This window comes from Dama dama, chromosome 17, assembly GCF_033118175.1.
Source record: "Dama dama isolate Ldn47 chromosome 17, ASM3311817v1, whole genome shotgun sequence".
Classification (NCBI taxonomy): domain Eukaryota; kingdom Metazoa; phylum Chordata; class Mammalia; order Artiodactyla; family Cervidae; genus Dama; species Dama dama.
In genome coordinates, this window is record NC_083697.1 from 62,694,172 (window position 1) to 62,713,616 (window position 19,445).

Below are 19,445 nucleotides of genomic sequence, written 5' to 3' on the forward strand. Positions count from 1 at the left end.
AGCACGGAGGAAGTGAACAGAGAGCAGACTCTGTAGTTATCAGAGTTCTCTGGCAGGTTCCCCCTGCATCACCCGGCAATTCATTAAGTTATCCATGAAAAGACCTTCTACCAGCCAAGTCACAACCTTGTGAGTAATAGCAACAAAGATTAACAATATTTTCTTCTTACTAGGCTCATTCGAAAGTTTGGCATAACTACAACAGAAATTTCCGCCCACATCAGAAGGGTCAGCTGTCAATCACGTTGGGATCCCACTGGATTGAACCAAACAGATCAGAAAATACAATGGATATACTCAAGTGCCAACAATCCATAATTTCTGTGCTCGGGTGGTTTGCCAACCCTATCCACGGGGATGGCGACTATCCAGAAGTGATGAGAAAGCAGTTGCCCTCCATTCTACCTCACTTCTCTGAAGCAGAGAAGAATGAGGTGAGGGGCACAGCGGACTTCTTTGCCTTTTCCTTTGGACCCAACAACTTCAAGCCCCACAACACTATGGCTAAACTGGGACAAAATGTGTCACTCAATTTAAGAGATGTGCTAAACTGGATTAAACTGGAATACGGTAATCCCCGAGTCTTGATTACTGAGAATGGCTGGTTCACGGACAGTCACGTAAAGACAGAGGATACCACAGCCATCTACATGATGAAGAACTTCCTCAACCAGGTTCTTCAAGGTTGGCTTTACATTAGCTCAATTTAAAAAACTGTTTTGAGTGCTTTTGCTATAGGATATTTAAGGTCACCTTTGAATAGGCTGCTGGTATTGTACTTTTCTGTTGTGCAGTGATGACAGAAATTTGTTACTGTAAGGTACAGTTCCGGCGAGGCAGAAAAGGAAAGACGACCTCAACAGAAGTAGGTTACCTTTATTCAGGCAAGGAGGGGCGACAGTCGGCCTAACGACCAGGCTGAGCGCCGAGAGGGATCAGGGAGGCTTCATACTTATAGGGAGGTTTGTGGAAGCGATAAGGGAAACGTCAATCAAGTGGGATATTTTGAGTATTCTTTTGTTGAGATGACACTTGTAGTTGGGCAGGGGGTGATAAGTCTTCTGGGCGGGTGTAGGGGGTGGTAGGTTTCCGGACAGGGGGTGATAAGTTCCAGATAGATGCAACCGGCCTGGAGCATCAGGGTGGAACTAAAGTTATGCTTTGTTTTCTCCGAAGTTAGATGATTCAGCAAGGGGCCTTTGAGACTGTTGTTCTCTTTTCTAGGCCCAAAAGGCTCCTTCAGTTACTCCCATGTCCTTTTTTCTTTTTTCCAGTTTCATGTCCTTTTTAAATGAGTTTGAAAGCAAAATAATTTTAGGTTGTAGATACATCCTTAATTGGCAACAAGATGCTGCTTCATTCCTTCAAAAAGAACATAGTGCTAAAGGAAAGTGAAAAGAAAGTGTTAGTCATGTCCGACTCTGTGCAACTCCATGGACTGTAGCCCACCAGGCTCCTCTGTCCATGGAATTCTCCAGGAAAGAGTACTGGAGTGGGTTGCCATTCCCTTCTCCAGGGGATCTTCCTGACCCAGGGATTGAACCTGGATCTCTTGTATTGCAGGCAGATTCTTTAACCGTGTGAGCCACCAGTAAAGGAGACATGTCCAAAGTTTAACAGTTTTAAGATGCTGAAAGCTTTTCTTGATTGTGTTCCTTGTACTCTATTACACGACTCAATGATGAAAAGTCTGAATACCAAGAATGAGCCATGAATGGCTAAGCTGAACAATTTCTATTGTTCCTGGATATTTCTCTAAGCCCTGCTCATCCTCTCATTCCTTTTCCATTACTCAGGGAGTGACATCTGCAGGTGGCTGATTGAAATAATGGAGCAGAAGACAAGCTTTAATTATGATGCTTCCCTACAGAGCTGGGCTCCATTTCTCTCCCATATAAAGGAATTCTCAGTGGATCTTTCTACAGCTCTGTAGCTCTCTTTAGAAGTCACAAGCTTGAAGGGAATGCCCTAGGGATCCAGTGGTTTGGACTTTGCGCTTTCACTGCCAAAGCATGGACTCGATCCCTAGTCAGGGAACCAAGATCATGGCAAACTGCATGGAGTGGCCAAAACAAAAGTCACAAACTTCGAGAAAAAAAAAATCCCTGGTTCTGTAGGGAGTGTCAGGGAAGGTCCTCAGGGACAGCAAGACACTCCTGTTCTAACCTGCAGGAGGATCACATGGAACAAGCTGTGCTGGGCCCAGCCCCAGGGCTCATGCACATGGGGGCCTCCAGGGCAGAGAACTCTGCCCATAGAGCCTGCAGAGGTGGCGTCACTCCCTGGGCATCACCATCCCTCCTTTCACAGGCCCCTAGGGCACCAAAGCACAAACCCCAGGGCCTGTTGAAACATTTATCTCATCAGAATCTCTTGACATCAATTCTACCTTTTAGGAAAAGAAAGTCTGTGATAAAACCCCAAAGTGCAGAAAGGAAACATTTCCATGAGAAAATGAAAGCTTTTAAGAACAAAGGTTCATGTTTGATTGAACCATTGTTGTTCTTATTGCATATTTAATTTTTATCTTGTTGATAAAACGTTGTTGAATTTAAAGCCAGAAAATTTCTGAAAGATCATCTGTTTCAATCCTCTTTACTTACTAATGAGAAAACTGAGGTCAAGAAAGCTGCCCAACAGCCCCGCCCAGGAGCACAATAGAGCAAGTCCTCTCCCCTCCTGCCCCTCGGCCCAGTCAGTCCTTCTTCTCTTACATCACTGTGCTTCTGTCTCCTCCTTAAATCTGCATTCACATATGTTCATTCTCAAAGCTGATGTCTCAGTCCCCGAGGACTGTTTCATAGAAGACAGTTTGTCCACGAATGGGAAACAAGCCAAGCTTGAAATGAGAAACTCTTGGTCAAAGCTGGCATCTGCATTGGTCCCAAAGGGTTCCAGAAATTACCATGCCCTCCGACACAGATTTGCACACTAAGTTAAGTCTCGTGAATATTTTATTTTTATTTTATTTATTTATTTTTTGGCCACATGGTGCCCCATGCGGGATCTTAGTTCCCTGACCAGGAATATTTAAAATTTGACCCTTTAACTGTGTTGTTCACTTGGGAAGACCATTCTAGTTGAAAATAACTTGCCCCTTTTGAAATATAAAAATAAAATTTAAAAAAAATAATAAATTAAATACAATTCCTAGTTGATATAATGGGCCTGCAAATTAGGGAAAAGGTTGGTTTCACAATAAGCTGCCCCAGCATGTCATTTGTGAAGTTGTAAACATGAACCAGAGTGTTTAGGCCTCTGAACATCTGCTTTTGTCCTTCTATACAGCAATCAAGTTTGATGAAATACAAGTGTTTGGTTACACAGCCTGGTCCCTCCTGGATGGCTTTGAATGGCAGGATGCTTACACCACTCGCCGAGGATTATTTTATGTGGATTTTAATAGTAAACAAAAAGAAAGAAAGCCCAAGTCTTCAGCACATTACTATAGACAGATCATTCAAGAAAATGGTTTCAGTGTGAAAGAGTCCACACCAGATGTGCAGGGTCAGTTTCCCTGTGATTTCTCCTGGGGTGTTACTGAATCTGTCCTTAAGGTAAGTGGCTCCTTACAAATTAACTATGCGTGCATACTAAGTCACGAAGTTGTGCCTGACTCTTTGCGCCCCTACAGACTGTAGTCTACCAGGCTCCTCTGTCCATGGGATTTTCCAGGCAAGAATACTGGAATGGGTTGCTGTGCCCTTCTCCAGACCTTCTTCCCTGATCCAGTATTGGCAAGCAAGTTCTTTACCACTAGCGCCACCTAGGAAGCTCCACAAATTTAACTATAAAGTGGCACAAATAACACACAATATTCCTTCATTTTACTCAGTGACATCTAAGAAACAGCTGTCAGATAATATCAAATACCATGATTATTTGGGGGTTATAAGGGGACATTGGGGAAAGAAGGGAGAGGAAGGGAAGAATTCATGCTTACTGAGAGCTTTTCATACTGCCCTCAAGTTGCATATAGTCTAGAGAGATCTTCCAGTCATTTTTGTGACAGCCATTTATCAGTAGTTTCAAAATCACAGGAAACAGATTTTACAGTTTTTCTAAATTTGTTGGCTGCACATGTAGCATGTAGGATCTTAGTCCCCCACCAAGGGTTGAACCCACACCCTCGGCAGTGAAAGCATGGAGTCTTAGCCACTGGACCACCAGGGAATTCCCTAGGTTGTTGTTTTGCCAGAAGCAAATTACTAGTGGCCCTTCATCTAAGTGATTTATGATAAATATGGGTCATTTGCCTTATGAGGTCTTTATACCCCAGTGGGGCCTCCTGACTTGCTTCATTCTTCACCTTCTTCAAATGCAACTCAAATGTCAACCTCTCAATAAGGCTTCCCTCTACTCCAAACACCACACCTTCATCCCTATCACTGCTTATTCTCCCTTCCTGCTTTATTTGCCTATATAGCATTCATTACATCTACCATACTATGTATTTACACATTTTCCTTTTTTTCTCCACTTTACTGAGATATAATTGACATCCAACATTGTCTAAGTTTGAGGTGTACAATGTATTGATTTGATACATCTTTTTACTGCAAAAACATTACCACTATGGCATTAGCTATCAGTTCCATACCATCACAGGCAAACCTCATTTCTTTTTTTATGGTAAGGAAATTTAAGATCTTCTTAGCAATTTTCAAGTATACAACACAATATTATTAGCTATAGTCACCATCCTGTACAACAGACCCCCAGAGCATGTTAATCTTAGAACTGGAAGTTTGTACCTTTCAACCAGTATCTCATTTCCCCCACTGCCATGCTGTGGTAACCACTTTACACATTTTCCTTACTGGTCACCTGTTTCTCCGACTAGAATGCAAACTTTCTCCGCAAGACGGTGGAGAGGTTTGAGGCTTTGCTGCCTGCTGGATGCCTTACTAGAGCAGTTTCAGACACATGGTAGGTGTTCAGTGCATAGTGTGTGAAGAAGGTGAACTTTTAGACCCAGGTGAGCCCTTAGAAACCTCTTATTCCAAATCTTTCATTTTATAGCTGAGGAAAGTAAGGCCTATCAATTAATAACAGAAAGTGACTTGCCTAAGGTAACACAAATAGTGGCAGAACTGTAGCAAGCTATCCTTAAGTTCTCAGATGCACGATGCTTTCTGAAATAATTTTTCCAAAACTATTTTTGAAGTTCCTACTATGTACCAAGCACTTAACTTCTGAATGTATGTGCATTCAGTACACTTAATCATAAAACCCTCGTCTTATAGGCAAAGAAATTGAAGCTTAGGGCGGTTACATAACTTGTCCAACCCTGATTTGTCTGTCTCTGACCATTATGCTATAAGACCTCACTGTACTTGTATTCTAGAAGCATATGGAAAAACAAGATGTACAAGGGATATGACTAGACAAAAGGGCCCAAACCGTGAGTGACCAAAGTTATGAATCTCAACCCCTATCAGTATTTAAACAAAACTTTACTAAAGGGGTGATAAAAGGAGGAAAGATACAGGGAGTAATATAAACAGTGACTCACCTTCAGTTTGCGTCCCCTGGAGAGGCACGTACTTACCCAGTGTCTCTCTCCTCTTCTGCATGGCACAGTCAGACCATTTTTCCCTACCACTTCAAGTAGGTTTATGTTTTGCAAAGTCTAGAGCCAGCAAAGACAGGCCCCAAGAGGGACAAGAGTTCCAGTTTGTAAATAACCCAACCTGCAAGTTCCTGCTTCATGTGAAGACCCATCTGCTCTCCAGTAACTGACACTGTGAATGTCAGTCCACTCTGAGCACCCTACTCCTATTCCTCTGAGCAAGAGCTGATCACTTGGTCAGGGAAAAGTAAGGATGTGATCAATCAGACCTGGGCTTCTTGCTCACACCTGGGGCCCATTGAGGAGTCAGCTTCCCTTGCACTTAGGGAATGAGGAAGAATGCTTTACCAAGAAAAATGTGGATGCTTTTTGAAAACTCAGCCAAAGGTTGTATGAATAGATGATGGGCAGGCAAGAGTAGATGTGCTCTATAGGAAGACTACAAAGTGAAAATAACATTAAAAAATACTACTATGCCTTCCCCAGCATCTGGGTCTATATATATCTTTAGCTTCTTTAATTCAGAGAAATCCCCCTAATCTCATGGTATTGATAGTTCTGAAGAGTTCAGGCCAGTTGCTTTGTAGAATGTGGAACTTTTTTTTTTAAGTCTTTATCAAATTTGTTACAATATTGCTTCGCTTTGTTTTGGTTTTTTGACCAGGAGGCATGTGGGATCTTAGCTCCTCAACCCACACCTCTGGCACTGGAAGGTGAGATCTTAACCACTGAACCACCAGGGACATCCCCGTTGCTTGTAGAATGTCTGCAAGCTTGGATTGCTCTGTTTCTTTATTAGATTCAGTTAAGCATTTCTAGAAATAATACTTCATAGATGCTGTTTTGTATTTTCCAATACATCATATTAGGAGGCACATAAAGTCAGTTTCTTTCATTACTGAAGACACTAGTTGAAGTAGTAGTCACCAGATTTCTTCATGTGGCATTTGCCAGATCTCTTAACTGAAAGGTCCTTTTCCATTTGTAATTAAGAATTAATCTGATGGTGATATTTTGAGACGGTATGAATATCCTATTTCTCAACAACATTCAACCAATGGTCTTAACATTGATTTATGAACCTTGCCTGAATTAGTTATTACTTTGCAGATTGCAAAATTCTAATTAGATTATTTATTCTGTATTTATTAAGTGAATTAAACTCAATGTGTTATAATTCATTGTTGTCACTGCTTCACTGGAACTTTTGATGCTCAAATTTTCTCAAATTTGGCAAATGGGACTCTTTCAAGCTGTTCTTATGTCTTTTTGACATTTCCTTTCCAGTTTTTAAGTATGTCCTTATTTTTCTGGCGCAATATTCACCAGGATCCCCTCATTCCTTTCCTGAACCAGACTTGAAAACAGTCATTTTTCCAAGGAGTCCAGGATCCTTTTAGTGGAAAACAGAACTTCAGAACCAAGCTCTGGGAGCTAGGGCTGAGGTCAGGGTGCAATACTTTTAACTATTTCTCTTAGCAGATTAATCACACAGTTGCTAAGACTAATGCTTTCTGGAGATTTTTAAAAGTAAAACAGATTTTCATTTGATTGTACCTTACCTTACTGCAAGATTGCCCTTTGTAAATAAATACCCTTTCAATACCATGATGCTCTGAGGTTTCAAAACACTGAAACTGGTTATCTAGGCTAAAGATTTTACTCAAATAATTATATACAGATTTAACTTCATGCTCACATGATCAATGTTCTCTCAGTTTAATGTTTTAGATAGCTAGTTGGCAGATGGCAAGTGGGCAATGATATGATCTTGTAATTAGACTATGAAAGATGACACATGAGAAAACAATTAGAGGGAAAATATTTACCAAAGGCTAATTACCATTGATTCCAGGTACATTTAAATTCAGTCATGGGAAGAAAAAGCACTTTGAAACAAGAACAGAACTTTTACTTTTTCTTATTAATCTTGAACTTGTTTTTCTTAAGCCCTTTTCTGTTTTAATTTAGACTCAAGGGCCTAACAGGCAATAATTATAGGGAGAACTAAACCCAAGTCATAAGTACCTTATGTTTGTAGAGTGCTTTAGAGTTGACAGAGCAATTGCCCAGAGTCACGGACTTCTCACAGTACACCTGTGAGGGGTGAGATTGCTCTCTCACTAGAGTCGTCAAGCCTGGCTTTTAAAGGGACAGAACTAGAACAGGAGTCCAGGGCTCTCTGCTTGGTGGGGGTGCAGAGAATGGATTCAAGAGTCAACCTGGGAGATTCTGGGGGTTATTTTAGGGTTCTCTCCTTTCATACTTCATTACCTTATATAAAGAGGATGTTCAGAATCCTCCCTTTGGAGGAGTAAATGCATGTTCTCACAGGCACATGGGAAGGGGAGAAGTGAATGATGGACGTGTGACATCACTTGGATTTTTCAAATGGGAGTGTTAAGAGAGACGCATTCAGGAAACGCAAGGGGTCATTTCCTACTCTTTCCCACTGGCCTCTTTTAGGAACTGTGACTGGGGTCCACCAGCCTCCTCTAACCCCAAATGCTAATCTCAGTGAAATCCTCCACAACTGGAATGCTAATTTGCCTTTAATTTATGGCAGGTTTGGAAGGTCCATCTTTTGTGGTTCCTTTTAACTGAGAGAACCAAGCCAATTTCCTGATGCAGTTGAACAGAATCACGTGAGAACCTCCCACGCGCCGCACCCCACCCCCACATTACCTGGTTTTTAGGACCTAGGAACTGGAAAACATCGTCTTGTTTTCTGAAAGACAAATAGTTTTGCAAGCCAAGCCCTAGGTGTGGTTCTTTCTCTACATTTTCCTGTCTCCCTGGTAAATTACAAGGGCTGGGAGGGAGGATAATCCATCAGGCCTTTTTTGCTGACATCAGCAGGAAAAGAGCAGGAAGACATAGGTCGTTCTGAAGGACATGTGCATCATTTATTTTCTCTATTGTGAGAGGCAAAATAAGATCAGGCTCTTCCTTCCTGGTCTGAAGGGGCTCAGACAGTAAGGAATCTGAATGCAATGCAGGAGACCCAGGTTCCATCCCTGGGTCAGGAAGAGCCCCTGGAGCAGGAAATAGCAACCCACTTCCAGCCCGGTGGGCTACAGTCCATGGGGTCGCGGAAGAGTTGGACAGGGCTGAGTGACTGATACAGACACCCCTTTCTCGTAGAGGACACATGCTAAGGCTCCGCCTGCCTGTGTGTGCTTGCTTTCACAGCCGGAGTCGGCGGCTTCCTCCCCGCAGTTCAGCGATCCGCATCTGTACGTGTGGAACGTGACGGGCAACAGACTGTTGCGCCGAGTGGACGGGGTGAGGCTGAAAACAAGACCAGCTCAATGCACGGATTTTGTCAGCATCAAAAGACAGCTTGAGATGTTAGCAAGAATGAAAGTGACCCACTACAGGTTTGCTCTGGACTGGCCCTCCATCCTTCCCACCGGCAACCTGTCCATGGCTAACCGACAGGCTTTGCGGTACTACAGGTGTGTGGTCAGTGAGGGGCTGAAGCTCAACATCTCCTCGATGGTCACGCTGTACTATCCGACCCACGCCCACCTAGGCCTCCCTGCGCCTCTGCTGCGCAGCGGAGGGTGGCTGAACCGGTCCACGGCCGAGGCCTTCCAGGACTACGCCGACCTGTGCTTCCGGGAGCTGGGGGACCTGGTGAAGCTCTGGATCACCATCAACGAGCCTAACCGGCTGAGTGACATCTACGAGCAGCCCAGTAACGACACCTACTGGGCCGCCCACCACCTGCTGATCGCCCACGCCCTGGCCTGGCACCGCTACGACCGGCAGTACAGGCCCGCGCAGCGCGGGGCCGTGTCGCTGTCTCTACACTCGGACTGGGCCGAGCCCGCCAATCCCTACGCGGCCTCGCACCGGAAGGCGGCCGAGCGCTTCCTCCAGTTCGAGATCGCCTGGTTCGCAGAGCCCCTCTTCAAGACGGGGGACTACCCGCTGGCCATGAGGGAGCACGTCGCCTTCAAGAATCGGCAGGGGCTCGCGCGCTCCGCGCTGCCTCAGTTCACGGAGGAGGAGAGGAGGCTGGTCAAGGGCACTGCGGACTTCTACGCCCTGAACCACTTCACCACCAGGCTCGTGATGCAGGAGCGCCAGAACGGCAGCACCTACGACACGGACAGGGACGTCCAGTTTCTGCAGGACATCACCTGCCTGAGCTCCCCCACCCGCCTGGCCGTGATGCCCTGGGGAGAGCGCAGGGTGCTGCAGTGGATCCGGAGCAACTATGGAGACATGGATGTTTACATCACGGCCAGTGGCATCGATGACCAGTCCCTGGAGAAGGATGAACTCCGAAAATACTACTTAGAGAAGTACATCCAGGAGGCTTTGAAAGGTGAGGTTCGGGGGCCATTTCCCTCCAAGTATATGACATTCCCAGGTAATATGAACCAAAGAATGAGGGGCAACAGGCTCATTAATGACAGTCTATTATGGGCTTAGAAAAAGGCCCTTGTAAAAACTGTAGCTTACTCTCAGGGATAGGAAAGTTCTAGGTTTTAAACAGAAGGGTGACAAGATCCAACTCACACCAAAAGAACTCCTGCTCTTTTGTGACTACACCATAAAGGAGCAAGAATTGATACAGAGAGAATTGCCCTGGTCTGGGTAAGGATAATGGTGGACAGGGTCAGGTTATTAAGACTGGTGAAAGTGAAGTCGCTCAGTAGAGTCTGACTCTCTGCATACCCCATGGACTGTAGCCTAGGAGGTTCCTCCATCCATGGAATTTTCCAGGCAAGAGTCCTGGAGGGGGTTGCCTTTTCCTTCTGCAATTAAGAGTGGAGATAGTGAGAAGTGGATAGATTCTGGATGTGTTTTGAAGGTAGTCAACAGGATTGGGTGTGTGTATGAGTCAAAGATGATTCCAACAGAGGAGGTGCTATAAGTTTGTTGACAGAAGGTATGAAAGAGTTGAGTAGGAAAGTGAGAGTGAGCAGCTGGGGAAACCAAGTGCAGTTACTGGGCTGTTATCTCACACCTGAGCTCTGGAATCAAGGTAAATGGCAATACTTTTCTGCTTTTAACACTGTGAACAAGTTGACAGTAAGTCCTTTGACCTTTATGGCTCCAATTCTTAAATCTGAGTTTCCTGCAGGTGTTTTTGTATTATTATACGAATGTTTTACTTCAATCTTTAAAAAATTACTATACCTATATTCACCTTCTCAAGAAAGATCATTGATAAAATAATGTCAAAAAACCTTTAATGAAAATCATGTTTTATGAGCGTGAGTTTTAGACTTTTCAGTGAAAACTAAATTCTTAAGGATATCTAGTAGTTCACATGTGATTAATGTTTATTTTTGGTATTTTTCAGCATACCTGATTGATAAAATCAAAATCAAAGGCTATTATGTATTCAAACTGACTGAAGAAAAATCTAGACCCAGATTTGGATTCTTCACACCCGATTTCAAAGCTAAATCCTCAATCCAGTTTTACAACAACCTGATCAGCAACAATGGCTTCCTTTCTGAGAACAGTGGTCCTAGATGCAGTCAGACTCAAAGAAACACGGAATGTATTGTCTGCTTACTTCTTGTGCAGAAGAAACCGCTGATATTCTTTGGATGTTGTTTCTTCTCTACCCTGGTTCTACTGTTATCAATTACCATTTTTCATAAGCAAAAGAGAAGAAAAATTTGGAAAGCAAAGAACTCACAGCACATACCGTTAAAGAAAGGCCACAACAGAGTTCTTAGCTAAGCTGATCTTATTTCTGTCTGCAGGATGGAAAAGTTTAAAAATTCACTCCAGTTCCATATACTGGTAACTTACAGAAGATACACCTATATTGTAGAAAAAAGACAACTTGAGAATTTAGTGATAGCCAAGGTAATGACAATCGCGGTCTCCACTGTGTGGTTCAAATTTTCCCTTAAAAGGTGTTGACATCACTGAATTCAGTTCTTGGATCTAAGGTAAAGGTTACCCTACAGTAAGCTTATGAGGAATATCTGATATATTGTTTCATGCAGTTTGATGAGCTGTTTCCTATCATTATTCTCTAGTTTTCCTCTATTCATACCAGTAGTTACTTAGGATAAAAGAAATTGTTTTGAAAGTACAACTTTGTTAAGACTCCACAGCAGAGACTGTCATTGATAAAATTCTGTCACTTTTCAGGTGCTTTCCCCTTTGGTCAGAGTAGTTCTCAAATGGAAAAAAATAAGGTTAAGAAGTAGTGTTTGTTTATAGCCAGTTACAGACTCTTAAGCACATCAATCCCTCAGCTTTTCTCAAGAGAAATTAAAATTGAGCATTTATAAAACATCTTATTTTATGAGATCTTTTATCAGATGATTTTTTTAAAAATAACATTTAATTTCCAGTAACTCATGTAAACATCAGAGGACAAAGATTAAAGAGAATTAGACCCAACTGTCTGTGAAGACAGAGAAGTCATTCAATCTCACAGTACAGCAACTTCTTCAAATTGGTATTATTCCTCACCTGAATCTTAGGAGGTAACAGATGTGGCAAATATTCTAAGATATGAAGTTTTTTTTTATATTATCAAGTTATCAAATTACCATTTATCCCATGAGACTTGCTCTCTCCCCTGAAGTCCTTCGCTGATCTAACACACGCACATATGGACCTCTCAAGGTATAGAAGGCACCTCCCAACTGTGGACACAATTCACAGTATTGGTGGCCTAGTAACTATTCTTACATTGCAACCTTTGAAGCTAGGATTAAGTAAATTCTTAAAACTGAATTTGCAGTTTGACTTTTTAAAATTCTGTAAGCATTCATTCACTGTATTCTAAATGCTGGGAGGAAGAAAACCTGAATCTAAACCATTTATACCCATTCCTTCCTTAGGTGAGTCAATATTTAAGTATTGTCTACTCCTCTGGAAGTTTGACTTCCTGAGTCAAAGGAAAGCTTATTTCCTGCATAACTGAGATACTAATTGATAATGGCATTAAGTTTCAAAGATACAGATAACACAATTGGTCAATTCAAACAAATGCAAAAGTGGTTAAGACATTAATATTCTTTCTGGCTGGCCAATTCAAATAGTAAAATTTTAGATATTTTTCTTGTCTTTTTGTTCCAACTGCATCCTTCCTCCAACCTTAGCAGCTTTTATTTTCCAAGAATTTTTTATATTTTTCTCTGAGAACCACTGGAGAAGGGAACAGCTACCCACTCCAGTATTCTGGCCTGGAGAGCTACAGTCCAAAGGGTCAAAAAGATTCAAACACAACTGAGTGACTTTCACTTGAGGACCACTTAGTTATCAGGCTATACATGATTACAGTAACTAGTTTTTTAATCCTAGATAATCAGTTGAGCAAGTCAACACCCAAGGTTTTGAAAAAGAAATCCATATTCAGTCATAAGAACAGACTTGGAATTAAGACTTTTTTCTTGTCCTCTGTGCTTTGATTATCTTGTATTCAGTTCGTTAAGTCTTTACATTTAGTGCTTAATGTATCTTTTAAACTTGTCACCTTGAGTCACTCTTTGCAACTCTATGGTCGGTCCATGGGGTTCTCCAGGCAAGAATACTGGAATGGGTTGCCATTCCATTCTCTCCAGGGGATCTCACGGGGTCTCCTGTATTGCAGGCAGATTCTTTACCATCTGAGCCACCAGGGAAGATAAGGTTATCAAGGGTAAAGTCCCTAATTCAATGCTGTCCTCCCTTTTTTGCCACCTGGGAATTTTACTAGTCTTTAAGCCATCATCATACATGAGTCCCTAGGTACATATTTTAATCTGGCTCATGCTCAGTTACACCTTTCAGGTTTTTCTTAAATTCATTTTAAAATCATAAATGGGGATTTTCCTGGTGGGCCAGTGGCTAAGATTCCATGCTCCCAATGCAGGGGGTCTGGGTTCAATCCCTGGTCAGGGAACTAGAACCCACATACCACATCTAAAGAGCCTTTGCCGCAACGTAGATTCTGCATTACCAAATACATGTTTTTTTCCTTTAATTAAAAAATAAAACGATAGTCAGTTAGGAACTGTTGGCAGCTTTTGACAGGATCTTTTAATTTACCTTTTGAAACTTGAAGAACATCTTAAAATGTAGTTTACTTTGTGTATTGTTGCATTCTCCACATTCAGTTCAACAACCCTTTCACTACCAAGTCTGATATATATGGAAGTATCACAATTATGGTGTTTAAAGAGCCTCTGGAAATTGAGGTCAGTAAATTATGACTAGGTGTTTTAATTCTCAATGTAATTTATTCCAAATAAACTGGATTATGCTGATTATTTATATTCAATTTAAAGAACTGTGGAATCTGAATGTTTGGTGTTTTAACTGGGTTCTGCCAACATCACATCCCTCCATCCTCCCAAACTGCATGCCAAGTGGGCACTTTACTCCCAAGTATGTTTTCTCATGAGAGACTGTGGACTGCCACAGCTCAAAACTGAGGCTGCACCTACATGCTCACCCATGGTAAACAGAAAACATGGAAAGCTTTGCTGGGGAGAACTACACTTCCCTCAACCACATCTCAATTATTAAACTGAAGTAACTCCTTAGCTACAACCAGACTGCCAATAGTTACCCTTCAAAGTCTCCACACTTCACTCCCACTGCTGCTACCACTGCCCACATACCGACACTCTTCAATACAAACACCTCTATCCCTCTGCAACATGGCCACTTGGAAATTTCAACCCTCAAATTCAATCTTTAAATTCTGTCAATACCTTAAAAACATCTTTCGAGGCCCATTACTATTACTCAATCTCCACAACCTGAAATCTCCCTGGCAATTTGGGAACCAATCACTCAGCAAACAGCTATATGCCAGACACTGTTCTAAGAATTTGGAATATCCCAGGGTAGACAAGGCTACACCCCGCCCCCCATGAAGGTTAGACTCTTAGCAGGAAAAAAGTATATAATCAACACCCAACAAAGTAAATGATTAATCTTACATTATAAACATTATCGACAAAAACTGGAGCAGGGCATGCTAGGATGGACATGAGGAATGAGCACAACAGGCTTCACTGAGAACAGCTTACTACTAACCTGTCACTCAAAGAAAAAGACAACTTAAATCATCCAACACCAACCCCAAAGCTCATCTCAAAATAACTCAAAGCAAAATCTGTATTTACAATTTCACCCATCTCTTAAAAATTTAACTGTTATCATCAAACCAATGATTAACTCAATATAAAATTAATTTCATTTATTTAAACCAAGATTAGTAAGCCCACAGATTTTTCTGATGGACTAGACACAGTATATAAGACAAAGTTAAAAATGTTTTGCCTGAGAAATTACACGGTTAGAGTTTCTAGCAAATGAGATAGGGGAGGACTACAGGTTTAGGGGCAACTCTACTGAGTTAAAACACAGTATTATACAGTAGTATATCTGAAGTATGACACATGGAATGGTTCTTAAGTTTTTTTAAAGCTATCAAAGACTAGGATATAGAAGTGGCTGAAATTTGGGTATAACAGAGAACATTACAGCAACCATGTTTATCATAAATACAAATTAACTCCATCTTTTAATTCTTACTAAGACAGTATCACTTCTCAGCTGCTTTTTCAGTTACTGTGACTCAGGCATTTGCCTCACAAATATTCAAATCTACACCACTGCAAAATTAGGGCATCACCTAAAGTTCTTCCCACGATAACCATATTCCTCTTGCCTGAAATGTCCTTGGTATTCCTTCAAGCCCCTTCTGCCATTAAATCTTGCTAACAACAAAATCAACCACTCCTATTCCTTCGGTTATTGTTTTTAACACACTAGAATTTACTTAATTGCTTACTAGCCAAATAGTTTGAAATGATAATCAATAGAAAAAATTCTCAAATCAAGAGTTTTTATTGTCTCTTTAAAATATCACAACTGAGTCCACAGAACCATCTGCTATCTTGTTTCTGCAGCAGGATCACTGTAAAAAAGAAAAGAAATAGTCTGTAATTCTCCATCAATATTCTTGCCCAGAAAAGTTTTATTCTCAATCATGTAAAACATACTTTCTGCCTTTGCTACAACTAGTTTAATTAGACCTAACTAAAGCAATAAAATTATACAGATATTACAAAAACCCACCTGAGATCTTATTCATCAGCCTGCTGAACTGTTCCTTTTTCAGAAACATAGATACCATCCAAAAATTTTCTGATATCCTTGTTTTTAACTGTGGTGGCTTGCTGAATCAAAGCAGCTATTAGGGTGAAAAAGATAAGGCAATTATCAGCCAAACCCAACCCAAGTATTTCATCACATGCTGTACTTTATAGCTTTTAATTAAGATCCCCAAAATTAAAAAAAAACCCTCACCAAATGAACAAATACCAGGTATTTTCAACTCCAGGATTTAGATAGACAAGATTTTATTGGCATTCATTATGCACAGTAAACATACAAACCTGAATTTGACACAAGTTCAATGTCATTTCCTTCAAGAATCAACTCATCTTTCTGGGCTTGAGATACTGAACAGGCAACCCCTAAAATATAAAAGAACATTTGCATAGTGTCAACATAAAATAAAATTTGTAGAATATTTAAAATGTTTAAATCAAGGAGCAATTTATTTAAAATTTCCACACACCAAATGAAACTATGTTTTGTAATAGAATCTGAATTATCTGGGCAAATTTTGTATTCCTGGGACTTCCTGGTGGTCCAGTAGCTAACACTCTGGGCTGCCAATAAAGGGGGACTGGATTCAATCCCTGGTCAGGGAACTAGTTCCCACATGCTGCAAGTTAAAGAGTTTGAATGTTGTGACTAAGAATCTCATAGCTAAATAAGCAAAAACTAAGACTCAGCCAGATAAATAAGCTTTGTATCCAATTTTATTTCCTATTTCTACTGTCTATGTTTAGTATTCCTCAAAGCTCATTTTTTGGGACTTCCGTGCTGATCCAGTGGTTAAAACCTCTATGATGCCAATGCAGGGGGCAAAGGTTCGATACCTAGTGGGGAACTAAGATCTCACAAGCTGTGCACAAGACCTCCCACTCCTTCCCAATTCAATAGAATAAAAAATCAGAATCAAAGAGCACTAAGTTTTAAAATTTTCTAATGTTTCAGTGCTAGAAGCATCAATTATGTATCAGAAAAGAACTATTTTAAGTGCACTTCTACTTTAATTAATCATGAAGCATTCCCAATTTTACAGATGAGTAAAATGACCAACAGAGCTGAGATTTGAGTCTAGGAAATATGTTATTAACCACTATTTAAATTCTTTTTCTGGATTTCACTTTATAAAACCAATCATAGGTCTCATGGCCTGCAAACTATCCCAATTATAAGCCGTCAGGAATCACAATCGGTAAAAACATGATATAAAGCCATAATCAAACTGGTAATTCTGAAATAATCTGGCCTTAGTTATAACTAACCCAAAATATATTTAAGCCTTCACAAGCAGAAAAAAAAATTTATGAACCATACCTGGCCTCATTCGAACCCTGCGTATGTATTTTTCACCCAAAAAATTTCGGATTTCCACAAGAGAACCATTCTCCTGAATAACAACGTTGATGGGGAAGTGGGCATACACCGACCTCATCTTGTAACGGAAGCCCTAGGTTTAAATAAACAAACTATTAGTAATGCTGAGAAATTTTAACAGGATACCCAGTTTTTCTCTGAAAACCAAGTAGGAACTGCCCCTTTGTAAGGAATATTTACGTATTTGTCAGGGCTGTCTCCCTCTTTGCACCTAGAAAAGAATGACCAAATCTCTACAGAAACTTTAGAGGAAAATTTCCTCCCCCATAACAAAGGAAACTGAAAACTGTTCTCACATACTCATGTCAAGATTTTATACAGTAACCCACACCAAGCCTTGTAACAACTGTACACAGAAACATCTGTTTCTGTTGTCTCTTTGCTGGACTGAAGCACCCATGTTAATGAAAAGTGTTTTACCACCGCCTATGCCTTTCCAGGTGGCTCAGTGCTAAAGAAACCACCTGCCAGTGCAGGAAACATGGGTTTGATTCCTGGTTGGGAAAGAAAACTGCAAACAACTACAGTATTTCTGCCTGGGAAATCCCATGGACAGAGGAGCATAGTGGACTACAGTTCCCAGGGTTGCAAAAGAGTCGGAGACCACAGCAATTTAACCACCATGTCCACAGTAAACAACGCTAGTTTCTCATAAAGAACCCCAAAGCCTTTCATCTTGGGTATCAAGGCACACCAGGTAGCAAGAATTAAGGATACAAAGGCACCCACACTCAAGGAACCTACCCTGGCATGTGTTTAAGGAAATGGACATGGAGTTCAGAAATTAGATCCACCTTTTTCTATCCCCACAGGAGTAGTAGTGACAGGCACCAAACAAGAAACCAAAGTCTACCCCATGTGTTAATTTTCTATAAACATGGACCTTGAAAATGAGACAATTGGTGTAGGAAAAAAACCCCCCATCAGCAGACTATCAAAGACTACCTGGTGTTTACACACACACTTAATCCCAAGACCCAGGAATGCCTATTGGACACATTTGCCAACATTACCTCTTCCCAAGTACTAAAGCTCAAGTACGCCACTAAATTACATGCATAATCTATTCTCTGCAGCAAACATTTATGTTGCATACATGAAGTACAGCTGAGAAACCTCCCCTTCCAAGACAAAGTAGTCTGAGGAATCTGCTTACCAGTGTAACACCCTTGATCATGTTCTGTACGTGGCTACAGATTGTGCGAACAGTGGCCAGTTCCTTTCTGTTTCCCCACCATTTGTCAACACGGAGCTGTAATAGAACAAAAAAACTTTAGAAAATTCTTTCCAGAAATAAGCAGGCTTAGAAAAAAGTCCATTTATTCACAACAATCACTGTAAATTCTAGTACTTTCCCTAATTAAAAAGTACAACTTGCCAAAAAAACAAACAAAAAAACCCCCCAAAAAACCAAAACACCCTCTCAAAACTATTTTTATTACTATGCATTACAGGTACACTATTTCACAAAGGAATGACAACCCAGAAACAAAGTATGGTACAAGCTGCATTAAACGTCAATCCTGTAGTATTATCAGGTTTAAGACCCACTGCTGCGTCCGTGAGATTTTTACAAAACAATCAGGAAAAAAATAAACTTGACTTGTAACAGTATTATTAAGATCTGCTACGAATCATTACTACCCCGCTCCACCCTGGTCTGGAGTTTTTCTAATCCACTTTGTTCAGAATTTGATCTTCCAATTTTGTTAAAGCAATACTGAAACCAGCTACAATTCTGGATACCCAATTTGAAGCTAAAACACTGAATCTCAATTTCGTAATTTTAAAAGCAACCCTTCTGTTACTCTTAAATCACAGCCCTCCAAACAAGCAACTGTGCCCAAAACAAACGAACAAAAAAAACTCACCCTCTTCTTTTTCTTTCCAAGGAGACTGAGTTCTACATTGATGTGATTGAAGTCCCTCCGCAGGGTGCCTCTGGGGCCCTTCACAATAACTGTCCGTCCCTTCAAGGTAATGTCGACTAGGAGAGAACGTACTCGTGAGGCCTCGGAACAAGGTATAGAGCATGTAGTAAAGACGTAAGAAAAACGCAAACACCAAGTCTCGTACCATTTTCTGGGATGTCGACAGTCTGATTGCTGAGAATGGTCTTCATTCTGAAACACAAACACTTGTGGTAAGAAGGCCGCTAACGACCAAACTCCACTGCACGGAGCTCCACTCCTACCGGAGACCGCCGGCAAAAATACGGGAGGACCCGAACCGACAGCTGTCCCCGCTGCGCCCTGGTATGGAAGGAGGAGCTCCCAGGCGCCTGTTATAAGCCCAGCGGGCGAACTCCCCGCTCAGCGCATCCCTGGGAGTCCTGTCAAGCCGGCGCCATCCCGGCAAGACTGAGGAGCTGGGGTAGGCCTGAAAGCCCAGTACA

At 41.4% G+C, this 19,445-nt stretch overlaps 2 protein-coding genes across 2 annotated transcripts in view; one reads left to right on the forward strand and one right to left on the reverse strand.

The window, feature by feature from the left end:
- Positions 1-13,176, forward strand: part of KLB (klotho beta) — a 32,175-nt gene extending 18,999 nt beyond the window's left edge. The window contains exons 2-5 of the mRNA XM_061164580.1: positions 174-684; positions 3,289-3,557; positions 8,765-9,908; positions 10,893-13,176. Coding sequence (XP_061020563.1) covers positions 174-684; positions 3,289-3,557; positions 8,765-9,908; positions 10,893-11,281 — 2,313 coding nt within the window. The 3' untranslated portion in view covers positions 11,282-13,176. The remainder of the gene's footprint in view (positions 1-173; positions 685-3,288; positions 3,558-8,764; positions 9,909-10,892) is intronic.
- A 1,559-nt stretch (positions 13,177-14,735) lies between these two features.
- Positions 14,736-19,286, reverse strand: RPL9 (ribosomal protein L9). The gene is made up of 7 exons (XM_061164581.1): positions 19,127-19,286; positions 18,922-19,037; positions 18,207-18,302; positions 16,991-17,123; positions 15,955-16,035; positions 15,635-15,749; positions 14,736-15,473 (listed from the first exon to the last, which is right to left on the reverse strand). The coding sequence occupies exons 1-6, from the start codon at positions 19,170-19,172 to the stop codon at positions 15,643-15,645; spliced, it is 579 nt and encodes a 192-aa protein (XP_061020564.1). The 5' UTR covers positions 19,173-19,286; the 3' UTR covers positions 14,736-15,473; positions 15,635-15,642.
- Positions 19,287-19,445: the final 159 nt, after the last annotated feature.

What these genes read in the sequence shown, in the direction of transcription:
- RPL9 (XM_061164581.1), bottom strand. Translation starts at nt 19,172, where the DNA reads ATGAAGACCATTCTCAGCAATCAGACTGTCGACATCCCAGAAAATG. An exon ending in CAGGGTTCGAATGAGGCCAG is followed by an intron (nt 16,036 to 16,990) that starts GTATGGTTCATA and finishes TTTATATTTTAG; the next exon opens with GGGTTGCCTGTTCAGTATCT. An exon ending in TGAACTTGTGTCAAATTCAG is followed by an intron (nt 15,750 to 15,954) that starts GTTTGTATGTTT and finishes TCACCCTAATAG; the next exon opens with CTGCTTTGATTCAGCAAGCC.